At 27.2% G+C, this 16,955-nt stretch overlaps 1 protein-coding gene across 1 annotated transcript in view; it reads right to left on the bottom strand.

Moving 5' to 3' along the window:
• Window positions 1-16,955, bottom strand: part of LOC136071835 (major vault protein-like) — an 80,003-nt gene that overhangs the window by 47,113 nt on the left and 15,935 nt on the right. The window contains 2 exon segments of the mRNA XM_065797311.1: window positions 7,356-7,619; window positions 14,503-14,554. Of these exon segments, the coding sequence (XP_065653383.1) occupies window positions 7,356-7,619; window positions 14,503-14,554 (316 nt within the window).

A 16,955-nucleotide genomic window follows, 5' to 3' on the forward strand; every position in this document is an offset into this window, starting at 1 on the left:
GCGCGGAATGTTGCTACATCGACTATCTTATAGCCTGACTCGCAAGGGAGTGCTGCTACATCGACTGACAAATAGCCTGACCCGCAAGGGAGTGCTGCTACATCTACTATCTTTTAGCCTGACCCGCAAGGGAGTGTTGCTACATCGACTGAGGGTTTGGTTGGGGCAGGCAGTCTCTCAATTAATAAAAAAAAATAATTCCGGTCTTGCATTTTAATTTTTACTTTTTGTCAACAAGATATGGAAAAAACTTTCGGACAACATCTATGGGTTGTATATATATATATATATATATATATACAGTAGCGTGCAAAAGTAACCGGACAAGAGTATAACTTGAGATAACTTTTGAATGAAAAGTCCAATTTCTTTCAAATTTTTACTGAAATGTCAAAAAATTGATTACAAATCTAAAAACAAATGTATTTTTACTAAATCTAAGCAATTTAATCTTAAAAATTCATTTAATTAAAAAATGCGCGTGCAAAAGCATCCGGACGAAAAAAAAAAACTTGAATAAGATTTTTTTTTTTTAAACATTTTTAAATTGAAAATGCTTTATTTTAAAGTATTGCTTTACTACTTTGTCGGGAAGCCCTTAGCATTAATTACTGCTTGACAGTGACAAGGCATTGAGTCCACAAGCTTCATAATCACAATAATTTTGATTTTTCCCATTCTTTTTTCAGAGTATTCAATAAATCACGTTTACTTGTTAGTTTTCGATCTAAAATTTGTCAATCAAAGAGGTTACATAGACATTCAATAGAATTAAGGTCAGGACTTTGCTAAGGCTATTCGATTAATCAAATTTCATTGGTTTTGAAAAAGTTTTTCACAAGGGTTGAAGTGTGCTTTGGGTCATTGTCCTTCTAAAACATCCTTCTTCAAGGCATTTTGTCTTTAGCATGTGGTAGCATAACATTCTTAGCTATATATTTGTACATATTTTTGTCCATTACGCCATCAATCAAATGGATCAATACAATCTATATTCAAGTTAGCGCAGTTCGTAACATTTCGACTTCTGTGCTTTAATGTTGGTAGCTGGTATTTAGGATCGTTTTTATAGCCTTTTAGTTGACGGACATATCTAATATTATCAGATCCAAATAACATAAACTTAAATTCATCACTAAAAAGTACTTTCAATCACTGTTTTCTTGCCAAAATCAAATGTTCATTAGCAAATCTTAAGCGTGCTTTTCGATTCTTTATATAAATAAAAAGTTTCTTTGTAGGACGTCTTCCAAGTAGATTTGCAGACCTCAAAAGACGTTTGATTGCGTCAACGCCACATTTTTCATTATAAAGTTCTTTAATTTCAGCATTTACCACAACAGCATTTTGGCGTGGAACATTTTTCAGGGCTCGAGGATGAATATTTCAGCAGGATAATGACTCAAAAGACACTTCAACCCTTATAAAAGACTTTTTCAAAAACAAAAAAATTCAATTAATAGAATTGACATAGCAAAGTCCTGACTTTCATTCTATTGAACATCTATGGAAACACATGGATTGATGAATTTCAGGTTAAAAATCAGCAAGTAAATTTGATTTATTGAATATTCTGAAACAAGAATAGCAAAAAATCAAAATTATTGTGATTATGAAGCTGGTGGACTTAATTCCTTGTCACTGTCAAGCAGTAATTAATGCTAAGGGCTTCTCGACAAAGTACTAAAGTAATTTACTTTAAAATAAAATATTTTCAATTTAAAAAATGTTTAAAATAAAATCTAATTCAAGTTTTTTTTTTCTGTCCAGACTTTTGCACACAGAAATTTTTATTAAATGAACTTTTAAGACTAGATTGCTTAGATTTAGTAAAAATTCATTTGTTTTTAGATTTGTTATCAATTTTTTGACATTTCAGTGAAAATTTGAAAGAAATTGGACTATTCATTCAAAAGTTATCTCAAGTTATGCTCTCGTCCGGTTACTTTTGCACGCTACTGTATGTATGTATGTATATATATATATATATATATATATATATATATATATATATATATATTTGTTTTCTATATATACATATATCATATATATATACATATATATATTACATACATATATATACTATATGTATATATATATTTATTTTATAAATATGTATATATACAATTATTTTATATATATACTATATATATAATATATATATATATATATATATATATATATATATATATATATATATATATATATTATTTATGTAGATAATATATATATAAAATATACATATATCTATTTTACATATATTATTCATATATGTATATATATTATATATGTGTGTGTGCATATAAAAACATGTAGTGGTATTTTAACCCACTCTGCCCATAGTACCCGTATGGATACCTTAAAAATACAACTTTAATAAATATATATTTTTAAATTCTTTTCTTTTCTAGCATTTTCTTTGTTTCCTTATGGAGTCCAATCTTTTGACAACATTATCGGTCAAATAAGATGATCAAAACATTTTTATCCCTTTCTTTGAATTGAAAAGAAAGTCACTTTAAGTGAACAAAATATCCCTTAAGCAAATATTTTCTTTTAAAACAAATAAATGCCACCATTTAATATTGATTATTTTATTATAAAGCGTTAGTCATATTTATAGTATTTATATTTTTATTGTACATTACTTTTGTTATTACTGTCGCTGTTTTAATTATTATTGCTATTTTTGTGATTGTTGTTATTATTATTGTTGTTATTATTATTATTATATTGTTATATTATCCGTTATTATTGTTATACTGTTAATATTTTTATCATTAACTTTATCATTGTTATATTATTGTATAGGTACTACTATTGTTATATTGTTTCTGTTGTAATTATCTTATTAATATCAATATCTTTATTTCTAAATAAATTTCTACTTGTTATGTCTAAACTCTGCAAAATTTGTAATAAAATTATTCATGCTAATCATCATTTACTTCAATGCAACCACTGCCTAAGTTCAATCCCAAAAACGTAGTTCTTTAAGTAATAATGATTTTAGTTTATTAAAAAACTCTTCCATGAATTATTGGCTCTGTATTACACGTTGCAACAGTATTTTTCCTTTTAGTTCTATATTGGATAATAAACTACATCTTCAAATTTCAATTGACAATATATTACATCTCAATGATCTGCCAAATGACCTTTCCTTCTTTCCCTGCTCCCAAGAATCTGATACTTTTAATCAACTTAATAATTACTTTACTTATCAGCTAAATAACAACGACGATGATGATACGAACATAGTTTAGAATCCAATCAATTGTAAATACATTGATATTGAAAAATTTAACTGTTCAAACATCAAACAATATTAATTGTTTTTCTCTATTTCATTTAAATATTGCTTCATTAGTTAAACATTTTGACAAACTAACCTCACTTTTATCTCTAATAAATTATGAATTCAGTATAATCGGAATTACAGAAACTAAGTTGAAATCTAAGTTACTCCCAACAACTCCAATTAATCCTAGTCGATATGTTTAAGAACATACTCCAACAAAAACTTCATTTGGAGGTGCTCTACTTTATATTTCTAATAAACTAATTTATAAATCTAGAAATGATTTACTTAAGTATAAACCCCAATTCTTAGAGTCTGTATTTGTTGAAATCATTTTCCCTATAAAGTCTAATATCATAGTGGGCTGTGTTTATTGCCATCCTAACATGGATAATAATGAATTTATTGTTTCATATCTAGCTATTCTACTTGAAAAACTTGCTGTTGAAAAAAATAAAACTATCTTTATAATGGGTGATTTTAATATAGATCTTATAAAAGCAAACTCAGATAATTCAATCTCGGAGTTTTTGAACACCATTGCTTCAAACAACTTTCTTCCTTTTATATCTTTACCGACAAGAATTACCAATCACTCAAGTACTTTATATTTTGTACAATATATTTACAATATATTTACAATATCTACAATATAGTACAATATATTTTCTAATTTAACTTCTAAAGATATTTTTTCAGGCAATCTAACTATTAGAATATCGGATCATTTGCCACAGTTTCTAATTTATTCATCTTTTAAAAAAAGAATTATTAATTCTCGAAAAAGCAATATTATTCTTCAAAACTTCAAAAAATTAAATAGTGAAGAATTCAGGAATGATTACTTGGAATCAATTGGGATAAAGTAGTCAAAGTTTCCAATAGTAATACAAATAAATCATATAAAGATTTCTTCGCTACCTTTAACTATCTTCTAGACAAACACTAAAAAAACTAAGTAATCGTGGCTTAACTCTGAGCCTTAAACCATGGATTACTTCAGAAATTTTAACCTCGATAAAAAAACGAAGCAATATATTTAAGAATTTCCTTAAAACAAAAAATATTCATAAATATATTCATAAATATTCAACTAATTCTTGAAAAAACTTACAAAACCTATAGAAATTTACTTGTAACACTTATTCGAAGAAGCAAAAAAAAAACACTTTTCTAACTACTTTACTACCAATAGCAATAGTTTGAGAGCTACATGAAAGGGTATTAGAACTCTTTTGAATAAACATTCGAATGATATCTCATATCCATCTTGTATATCTTCAAACAACACCATAATAAACGATCTAGTTAAAATTTTGGAAATTTTCAACTCCTTTTTTATTTCAATCTCTGAAGAACTGCAAAAAAAATATTCATTCATCTCATACTGACTTCCATACACAAGTATTTAAAAACATCAAACCCTGACTCTCTTTTAATTAAACCTACTGAAAAATGAAATAATACCAGTTATTCTTTCTTTAAATGATGGCAAGGCTTCTGTTCCAAAAAGCATTCCAACCTTTATTCTAAAACTTCTTGCAAATGATATTTCTTCATTAATTTCTAAACTATTTGATCTCTCATTCGCTACTGGTATATTCCCTAATATTTTAAAAACTGCATCTGTTAAACCAATCCATAAAAAAGACTCAAAACTGCAATAACTATAGACCAATATCATTATCATTAAATATCAGCAAAAATTATTAGCAAAATTCTACCACTTTCTTGATAATTCTAAGTGTCTCTATGGTCGCCATTTTGGATTTCAATTAAAACACTCTACTTCCCAAGCACTTATTAGCATTACTGAAATGATTCCTGGTGCGATTGATAGTGGTTCTTTTGCTTGTGGCATCTTTATTGATCTCCAAAAAGCATTTGATACAGTTGACCATAAGATTTTAATTGAAAAATTGTATTACTATGCTATACAGGGTATCGCTAATGATTGGTTTTCATCCTATATTAACAATTATATTCAGTTTGTCTCGATAAATGGGTTTCAATCCACAAGTAAAGTTATTAAGTATGGTGTCCCAAAGGGTTCTGTTCTAGGACCTTTACTGTTTTTAATATATATTAACAATATGCCTCACTCAATAAATAATTCGATTGTTCATCATTTCGCTGACAACACTAATATTCTATGCATTAATAAATCACTTGCGCAGCTTTTTAAAAAAGTTAATTCAGATCTCCATCATTTGTGTCATTGGTTAAATAGTAACTGTCTTTCCCTGAATATCACTAAAACTGAATTTATTATTTTTCACCCTTCAAAAAGAAAGATTGATAGTAATAATGTGAAAATTAGAATTAATGGTAAAAGGGTTTTTCCATCTAAATATATAAAATACCTCGGGCTATTTCTTGACAAAAACCTCTTATGGTACTATCAACTAATTCAATTAAATAAAAAACTCTCACATGCCAATAGTATGCTGTCATTAATACGACACTATGTACCCTAACATGTTCTAATATCAATTTACTATTTCTTGTTCTAACCACATCTAAGTTATTGTTGCACTGTTTGGGGTCAAAAAGACCCCAAACAGTGCAACAATAACTTAGATGTAGTTTTCTATTGCATCATATAAACAGATTACAACACACTTCCTTTAGAATTATGACATTTTCTCCTTGGCAATCTAATATCGAAAATAGATTTTCTCAACTAAAAATTCTAAAATTTCAAGATCTTGTAAAGCTTAATAATTGTCTGTTTGTGTTTAATTTTCTTCAAAATAAACTACCAAATTCGTTCAATAATTTTTTTATTAAAACAAGTGACACACAAATAATACACTCGAAATGGCAAGCTCTCTTTAAAACATCAATGTATTTCTCACTGGAACCAAATAATACCATTTATAAAAAAAAAGATTTTAACTAAATACCCTTTTATTACCAACATTCTTCTTCTCAATCTAAACTAAATTAAGAAATTTTTATTTGAGTTTATATTTAATGAGTATTAATTTTATCTTTTATTATTATTGCCTTTTTTATATTACTGTATTTATAAAACTATTATTACTTTTATTTTATACTGTCTTTTTTAACTCTACTAATATTATTATTATCATTAATTTACCTTTGTTTTATAAATCTTATTAATATTATTTATAACGATAGCGATAGTGATTCAATTGTAGTAATAGTTTTATGGTTATTGTCCTAATTTTTGCAATTGTTATGTTTATTTTAATAATTTCTGTCATAGTTATAAGCTTTACTATAATTATTTCTATCATTAGTTATAATTTTTAGTAAAGTTATCATGATATAGTTACTATTTGTAATATTTTTTTATTAACATTATTATTAGTATTATTATTATTTTTATTATTATTTTTATTATTTATTATTGCAATTATTAATATTATCTTTATTTATTTGTGCTTTATTTTCCTTTCTTTCCTTTTTTTTTTTTCTTTTTTTTTCCACTTTATTTTATTTTAAATTTTTTCTATGTTTTATTTATAGTTTTTTCTATGTTTTATTTATAGTTTTTTTTTGCTTTTTTTTCGGTGTCACTCCATTGACTAGTTTTTAACTATATGACACCTAACCTTATTTATGTGAGTTTATAAAATATTATTGTAAACTTTCATATTTTATGGTTAAATAAATGGATTAATAAAAAAATAAAAATAAATATATATATATATATATATATATATATATATATATATATATATATATATATATATATATATATATATATATATATTATATATATATATATATAGTTGACTAAGTTTATACAGCCAGTAAAACCACTGGTAGCCATATGGCTGCTATAGGCGCTAAAAACAACGACAACAGATACAATATCAAACAACAGATTTAATCTCAAACATGGCATAACAAGATAATGCAATAAAAAACATAGCGCTATAAGAGGATGTGATAACAAATATGATATATTAAAAGAATCTGATAATAAATATTTATGATAACACAATGAAAGTATATGTACCAAAATTAACATAATAATACTTAACAAACATGATCTGACAGTCAAAAAGTATTAAATTAAGACCTGTCACTCTAAACTTTCCATTTTTATCAAGTAAATCTCTTTGAGCTTGTAAACGCAAAGCCATGCCATAGTTAATAACAATTGATATAACAGTATCCTTCTCTTTACATTCAGGACATGGGTAATATGTACATGGTCCTTCAACATGCCACTCTTCTCCAGCGGCTCTTTGAACTTTTCCATCATGAAAATCAACAAGTGCTTGCACTTTTAATGCAGTACCATGTAAAACTACAGGCAATTTTTTGATGCAACCTTTGTAATCTAAAAGTAATTGACTAACATAATTGAATTTAATTAAGTAAATATTCAATACAACCATATATAACAATCATAATTTAGTGTATATATTTATATATATATATATATATAAAATATATATATACATATGCATATATATACATATATACATATGTATATATATACATATGTATATATATATATATATATATATATGTATATATATAGTTCTATAGTTTGTTGGCTTTAGGAAGAGCGGAAGGAAAAAAGTGATTCTTACGCCAACACATACGTCACTTTTAATTACTTTTGACTTTCGTCCAACATTTCCGTGTTGGACGAAAGTAAAAACCATCAATTTAATTAAAAATTAATCGTTTTTTAAAAAAACCACAAAAACGCAAATTTAATTGACCAGAATGTTTTTAAAAACATTCTGAATGTTTTTATAACATTTTGAATGTTTTTAACAATATAAACAATGTTTTTATTTTTATTTTTTTTAATAAAATGTTTTTATTTTTATTTTTTTTAATAAAATGTTTTTATTTTTATTTTTGTTACTGTAAATCATGCGCGGAGTGTTGCTACATCGACTATCTTATAGCCTGACTCGCAAGGGAGTGCTGCTACATCGACTGACAAATAGCCTGACTCGCAAGGGAGTGCTGCTACATCGACTGACAAATAGCCTGACTCGCAAGGGAGTGCTGCTACATCGACTGACAAATAGCCTGACCCGCAAGGGAGTGCTGCTACATCGACTGAGGGTTTGGTTGGGGCAGGCATTCTATCATTATTAAAAAAAAAAATTCCGGTCTTGCATTTTAATTTTTACTTTTTGTCAACAAAATATCGAAAAAACTTTCGGACAACATCTAAGGGTTCTATATATATATATATATATATGTATATATATACATATCATACCTTTGCATAAGAGGTGTGCAGTCACACGCCTTATATGACCAAGTTCATAATATTTTGTTTTTACAACTTGGCCACGACACTTTGCAAGTTTTGACAATTAGCGCCTTTAAAAATGCGCTGAAAAAACAAAGCAAACTTAATTGCAGTTCCATAATTATAATTAAACTGCTACAAAATTTCCAGAGTACTTTATTGCAATGTAATAAAAACCGATCATTGAAAAAAATATTGAGATCAGAGTTTAAGGCAAAATGAGTACAGATGCTATCAAAAAATCATTACGAACGGTTTTATCATGGAAATATAATTTCCAATTAAAAAAATTATTTACTAACACATAAATATATTTTACAAAAAGATTTTCAAAAATTTCAGACATATCTGTTTTATTTTTTGGCTTGCATCAAATATTGTAGCTAAAAAAAGCACCCTATGTATAAGAAAACAAAATAATTTCAATAATAATGAAACAACCACATCTGCGAACTGTTTTTTAACTATACCAGGGCATGACAATTTTTTTTTTTTTTTATGAACGTTGATGTACATATCTTTATTTATTGACAAATGTCTAATTTAAGAGATTTATGTCAAAAATGGGAATTTTATTTTCAAATAATTTATATTCTAGTTAATAAGTTATTAAAAATATCAATGATGCTTGGTAAACTTATTAAATTTTTATTTTTTCAAAACTTTTAATTAACGCATTTGCAAAGTGCGTGAAAATAATGATAACTAATATGCAATGACCTAGTGATTGTAAACTGTTGTCCATTGATACAAAATAGCAAATTTTTCTAACTTTAGTTCATTAAATTTATTTAACAATAAAAAAACTTATAAACATGAAGAAACTAAAATAAAAGAAACTTAAAATAAAATTAAAGTTACTTTGACCATGTCAGATAGTTTGACCTACAAAAATTTCGATCTACTAAGTTTTTCTACGAAAAGAACATCTACTAAAAAGTGGAACTAATATTCAGATAAGCTACTGAGGCCTATATTGTTTTCAACCGATTATAGTCTTTTTATTTTCAACCAATTTATGTTTTTGTTTTTGACCAATTTATTTTACGACCTACTTTATAGATTTTCATTTTCAACCAATTTGAGATAAATTAATTTTCAACCGTTTATCTGGTCTGTGTTTTTAACGTTGTTGTTTTTATAAACTACAAATTTTTTAATTTTTTTAAAATAAACAATTAATAAGTTTTCCAAGTATTCATCAAACCTTACAATTAAAATCCCAAAACAGTAAACTTCAGGCATATTACAATTAATAAATCTCAGCAAATAACAAAAACAAATCTGTCAATGAATTTATTCATCAAACCTCCCAATTCTGAAGACAGTGCTTGAACCACTGCGCCAAGGCTGATCAAATTTGGCATAATTTGGGTTGTCAGGAAAACGAGTCATCAAGTTAACTATCTGAGTAAGAGATTGAGAAATGCAGAAGTTATAGGCTTTAGTGCCAGCAGGGTCAGTGACGTTAGACCCAAGCCATTCAGTGTGATAAACATTAAAGATACTAATAACAACAATATTGGCAGAGGGGTAAAGAGAGAGGGTATATTCAATTTGATCAGAAATTACATCTAAAAGATTGAAAGAGAAAGATGATATAGTGAAAAGGTACTAAGCAGAAGCACATAAAAAGGTTTTAAAAGAAAGGAGTTAAACCTGATTACACGACAATTAGGTGAATTGATGCGTGTGTATGCCCCCAAGCCAAGCATGTGACTATTGGAGTCTTTGGGAATCAAAGGATAGTACCCATCAACACTGAGACGCTAAGATCAGAAGAAGGAATAGCAGAATTTAAATCAGTCTCACTAAGAGCAAGCAAGTCTGGTGATTTTTTGTAATTTTTTGCTTTTGCTAGGTAAGATTTAACTGATGAAAGATTGCTTCATAGACCACGAATATTAGTAAAAATATATAAAAACAGTTAGGTTAAAAAGTAAAAGTTATATTAAAACAGTTAGGTTAAGAAAAATAACTTGATTATTTTTCTTAAAAGTAACGCTATTAAAGAAAGTAATCATGTTTTGGCATGGTCTTTTTAAAAATCACTGTTTAATTGCTTTTTATTTTAAACATATGCTTTTTATAATAAATAAATAACTATCAATCACAAAAATATTTGGAAAAAAAATTGCTGAAGTAATGCAATCATTTTGAAAAATTGCTAAAAATACAAAGCAAATTTTAAACTAAAATAAACAATCCACAAACTTAAAAAAGAATAAAATCAAAAAAAATATATATATATATATAAAAATTAAACTAAAAAAATAAAAATGTTGAAGAATATCAAAATAAATAGAAGAAAAACCCAAAAAAATCAAAACATTTATTATTTAATGTAAAGCTAACTGTAAGCAAAAGTTAAAAGAAAAAATTTATCAATCTTTATCATTCTCTCCCATGAATAAATAGACTAATACAAGGGTAGATATATAGTGAGGGGAGGGCCATGAGGGTGTCTGCCCCCCCCCCCTACACACACACTTCTCTTCAGATTTTTTTTTTTTTTTAAGAAATCAATACATTTAACACAATATGATGTTAAAAAATGTAAGTAAAATAGGCTGTTTAAAGTGCCATGAAATTTAAAAAAATTGTGCGCAAATTTTAAATTTTATAAAAAAGTTAATAGGATTCAAGGGTGCATTCAAGGGTGCAACAAATCAACAAACGTGCACATGTTTGTTAAAAAAAAAGACAGAAAAACAAGCATCATGTTTCTTTACTTTTGCTTATGCAAATGTTGGCATCGTTTTTAAAAGCGCTAACTACCAAAACTTCCATAGCACCGTGGCCATAAAAATTAACATATAAAAATTAGGAAACAGAAATTGTCAAACTAACATAAATTAACAAAATAATTATAAACAGTTGGGTTAAGAAGAAAGTAGAACAGAAATCAAGAAAACTGTTTTGTTAATATTTTTTAGTATATGTATAATATCAAGGAGTACTCAAAGTTAACTGTAATTTTCATAAAATGAATCATTTCAAACAAAATACATTTTTACTTTAAATATATTTATATGATGCATTATCAGAAACAATGTTGGAGAAAATTGAAATCAAAAAGCATTAAAGAAACTAAAATAAGTTCAAGAAAAATATTGCAAATAATTTGAAAAATCAGTCTGAAATGTTTAAAGAAGATGCTTCTTTTAAAGGGACCACTACAAAGTCAAAGGACAGTCAAGTCAAAGGACAGTTACTCTCTGTAAATCTTTTAAACAAAGAACGACAATATTAAGTTTGTCTTGTTAGGTTGACATAAATTCATTGACAGATTTGTTTTTGTTATTTGCTGAGATTTATTAATTGTAATATGCCTGAAGTTTACTGTTTTGGGATTTTAAAAGCATTTCTTAATTATTTAAAGCAATATATTTTTTATTGAAAAACTTGACTGTAGTGGTCTCAAAGACTGTAGTCCCTCAAAGGGACCACTACAGTCAAGTAGTAAACCCCTCTAGAGCTACTCATTATTTTATTTGATTTTATAGTTTGATTTGAAACTCTCTCATGACCCTAAACTTCAAAACACAAACCTTGTTAAACCAAGTGTTTGTTCACTACTGCAAACTTTAACTGCAAACTTTGTCAAGCCAAGCGTTTGTTCACTACTGCAAACTTTAAGGACTAATGAATAAGTCAGTAGCTAGAATCAATGTGCTTACTTTTTTTAGAAGAGATAAAGGTGCTGGCAAAGATAAAAGAGAGTACAAAAGTTTAGAAAAGTACAAAGATAGAAGGGAATACAAAATAAAATTAAAAGCATTTGAAATTTCAGTAAATTATTTAAATGATACAAATATCAAACAAACCTGGAATGTAATTGAGTTACAAAATTAACACGTTGTAGTATCTACAGAACCAAAATGCAAGTAACTGTATCAACATCACAAAGTTTATTCATTTAATAAATTTATCAAACAAATCCTAATTTCAATTTCCATACAACTAAGTAGACAGAAGACTACTAGAGCAAAACTAACTAGTGAGTTTGACATGCTAGCCAATAAGGCCAGGCGGTTAAGATTTTTTTCGGTTCGATTTTTTTCGATTCGATTTTAAACTTAAACCCATCGGTTCGGTTTTTTTCCGGTTCGGTTTAAAACAAAATTTGGTTCGGTTTGGTTCAGTTCGATTAAAAACAAAATATGGTTTTAAAGATAATTATTTATATATATATTTTACAACTTTAAAATATAATTTTTTTAAAAATACCCAATTATAAATTAATTTTTATTTTTTTAATGTTTTCTTTTATGTAAACAATTTTCTCGACATTTTCAATGGCCAATGTGGTTCTTCTGGCGGTTACGACATTACCGGCAGTTGAAAAAACTCTCTCTGATGTTGCAGAAGTTGCTGTTATACATAGGTATTTTCGTGCATAATCAGATAGAATTGGGTACTGTAACTTCATTATTTTCCACCATTCTAAAACATTTGTTTTTTCGTCTGCTGTTTCGGCTCCTAAATAATGCTCAATTTCTAAACTCAATTTAGTTGTCGTCGAAGCGCTGCGTGCTGAAATATCTTGTTTTAGTCTTTTTTTAAGCAACTCGTGGTGATTAACTTTAGTATTTGGATTGCTTTCATTGTCTATTTTACTACTTGTGATTGGAAGTTTTTCTTTTTTTTTTGCTTTTTCCTGCGTCAATAATGCTTCTTTTATATCATCAATTTTTTTATATTCAATTAAATGCAGGCCTTTGTAACGCGGATCTAAAAAATTAGCATAACAATTAATCAGCTGCTCAGCACCATTGAGAGGATATCTTTCCTGTAGTTCACTTATCAGCATTTTTATAAAAATTCTTGTTGCTTTGTCTTTGTGATTTTGCTGGGCAAGTAGTTCTTGGTGCAAGGAATATAATTCAGGTACTACATCTTGGATTGTTGATCTTTAATCAGCTGATAAACCTACTCAAATGTTGTAAATTTTTTCAAGAAACGGCATGCTGTATTCTAATGTCTTCCATTGATCATCTGAGGGGCATGACCTTTCAAATTCTTCATTTGATTTTGCAAGTGTTTTGATCGCTTCTTTGAGTTGAAGGACTGACTTTATGCACATGTACTCAGAATTCCATCGTGTTGTACACGAACAATCAATTTCTTGGCCTTAATTCCAAGTTCTTCGCATGCACCTTGAAGCTTAGCAGTAGAGAGATAACTTCTATGTGCGTGTGATGCTAAATCTGTGCAGTTTTTAATTGCTTTTGAAAGTTCAATTGAATTTTTAATTGCTTTAAGAATAACTAGCTGGATTGTGTGATCGTTGCAGCGCAACTCTGAGTTAATTTCATCACTTTCTTTAGCAGCTAAAACAATGTTGCTGCCATTGTCATTAACGCAGGCTCTGTGCACTTCTTCATTTAAGTTCAAATTTATTTTTATTTTTTTTCTGTGGTTTAATAATACTAAACTTTCATAAATAAAGTTTATTAAAAAAATATAAAATTAAGTTTTATAATTTTTAAAATTTTTATATCGGTTTTTCAGCTTTTTTCGGTTTCAGTTCGGTTGATTATTTAAAATATTTTTATCGATTCGGTTCGATTCGGTTTTCTTAGTTCGGTTTTAACCGAAAGAACGATTCGGTTCGGTTAACCGCGTGGCCTTACTAGCCAAAAGGTTTTTAGAATGTTTAGAATTGTTAAATGCTTCAGAATATGCTGAAACCAAAATTTAAAATAATATCTGGATTAAGCAAACACATTTTGATTATAACTTAAAACAAAAACAGAGTCCACCATTTGGAAGTATTAACCATGGTCATCACATTATTAAATTAGTTACAATCATGCAAAGTGTATTGACAAAATTGATTTTAAACAAGAAAATTTACTAGTAGTGTTTTTTTTAACAGCTAATGTTTAACATTAGAGTAAGCATAAAAAAGCAAAAAAATTTCAAAACTCATTGATTTTACCTGCTTTGTTAGCACCCTTTAGCTCTTCACCAGGATATAGTGGAAATGGTTCCTTAAATAAAAAAAAATTAAAAAAAAATTTTTCTTAAATGCTTAAAAGTTGTGTACACAAGAAAAGAAACTGTACACAAGATATTTTGTACAGTTTCTTTTCTTGTGTACACAACTTTAAAAACCAGGTTTGTAAATAATACTATAACCAGAGCAATACTTTATTTTCAATTTTAGTTTTAGTAGTTTTTATATATTATTTAGTGCCAAATGTTCACTTGAAAAAATTAAAGATAGATTAAAAATAAAATAGTTTCTACCACATTTTAATTTTATTTCCAAATTGCTTTAATGTTTATTAAAAACCTAGAAACAAAATTGGTTTATTGTTAATTAAAAAAGCCTAGGAACAAAGTTGCTTTAATGTTCATTAAAAGAAGTGATTTATTAACTTTATATTTTGTGACTTTCACTTTTATAGAGATTTTGAAATTTAAAATTTTTTTTGCACTGAAACTAACAGAAGCTGTTACTATGACCACTTTTAGAGTTTTTATCTTTAACTCTTTCTTGTCTTAGCTCCTAAATTTTATGGTTATGATGCTAAACTGATCCTATACTGGTGCAGATGAGGCTTCTTTAACACAATAAAAGCAATTTACATAGATGGAAAACTCTGATATAAAACCTGTTCTATACACGAAAAGTTAAAATTGATAACTCATGTTACACGAACCAAAATGTAAAATACGGAGCACCACAAGGTACAGTCCTGGGTCCAAAACTCTTTAATATCTACATGAGACCCCTTTACAAATATCTGAAATATAATCAATGTTAAAACTTTTGGATACTCAGATGATCATCAAACTCTAAAAGCATTCCTTTTTTCCATCTCAATATAATACACTTGTCTTAGATATACCGAAATGTCTTGAATACATATCTAAATGGATGAGTGAATCATTCTTATGTATTAACCAATCCAAAACAAAAATATTAATTATGGCACCACCTATCATTCAAAAAGATATTATTATTAAAAGTACTTTTATTAACAAGCAATGCATTAGATTTGTTGACTCAGCAAAAAGTTTAGGGGTGATACTTGACAATGAATTATCTTTAATAACACAAACAAATGAGATAAAAAATAAAATAAAAAATAAAAATAAAAACTGCTACAATATATTGCGCAAAATATCCAAAATAAAACAATTCTTATTTCACAAAGATTTGTGCACCATAGTATGTTCACTAATATTTGCACAGCTAGATTAATGCAACTCCCTTTTAATTGTGACTTTTCAATTCCAACTTTGGAATTGATAAGTCACAATTAAAAAAACTGCAGTCTGTTAAAAATTGTGCAGCAAGAATGGTATTTAAAACTAGAATAGAATATCATGTAAACGACCAGGAATTCAACAAATTGCATTGGCTGAAAATTAGAGAAAGAATATATTTCAAGGTTCTTTTAATAATGCACAAATCTAATATTTAAGAAGCACCAACATCTTAACTCACTACTCAATGTCAGAAAGAACACTAAAATTAAAGGAAAACAAAATGCAGCAATCGTTTTGGTAATAGAGCTTTATCCCACTATGGTCCTAAACTTTGGAATATACTTCCAAATATTATCTGTTACAAAAAAAACACAACTATTTATAAGAAAAAACTAAAATCTTATTTAATGATGAATGGTAAACTATTCCAACAGAAAACTTTTGAAAGTTGAATTATAATCTCTTGAACATGAATATTAAAAATTTTACTTATATAGTAATTTGTTGAACAGCTGAGCAAGAGTTTTGCCAACTTTATACACTATTCTGGCAAAACACAGTAGCTGTGGGTAAACATATGTATTCTATTGTGGATAAGCTCTAAAACTTTGTATAGTAATCCTCCTAGTAGTTCCACCAAAAATACTCAGTCCTGGTTTGCAAAACAGGTTAACAGTGGTAAAAAACCACTTCATAATGTTATATTCAAATAAAAATGTTTTTACAGGCATTACATAATTTTACTTCAGTATATAATACAGTACAAAGTATACAATTTTCCTTCATGTTTATAAATGTTTATAAAATTTGTACACATCAGCTTGTTTAGAGCTAGGTAATTCCAGGAAAAAAAAAAAAAATTTTTTTGTCATCAATCGATGTTCATAACAAAATGCAAAATTTAAGCTTTTAACTCTTCAAAAGTTCAAATGGTTTAAATGTTATGATGTTCATAACAAAATGCAAAATTTAAGCTTTTAACTCTTCAAAAGTTCAAATGGTTTAAATGTTATGATGTTCATAACAAAATGCAAAATTTAAGCTTTTAACTCTTCAAAAGTTCAAATGGTTTAAATGTTATGATGTTCATAACAAAATGCAAAATTTAAGCTTTTAACTCTTAAAAGGATGACACTTGGTTCAAATGATGTTCATGACAAAATGCATAGTAAA

The sequence above is a fragment of the Hydra vulgaris genome, chromosome 05, assembly GCF_038396675.1.
Source record: "Hydra vulgaris chromosome 05, alternate assembly HydraT2T_AEP".
Lineage (NCBI taxonomy): Eukaryota > Metazoa > Cnidaria > Hydrozoa > Anthoathecata > Hydridae > Hydra > Hydra vulgaris.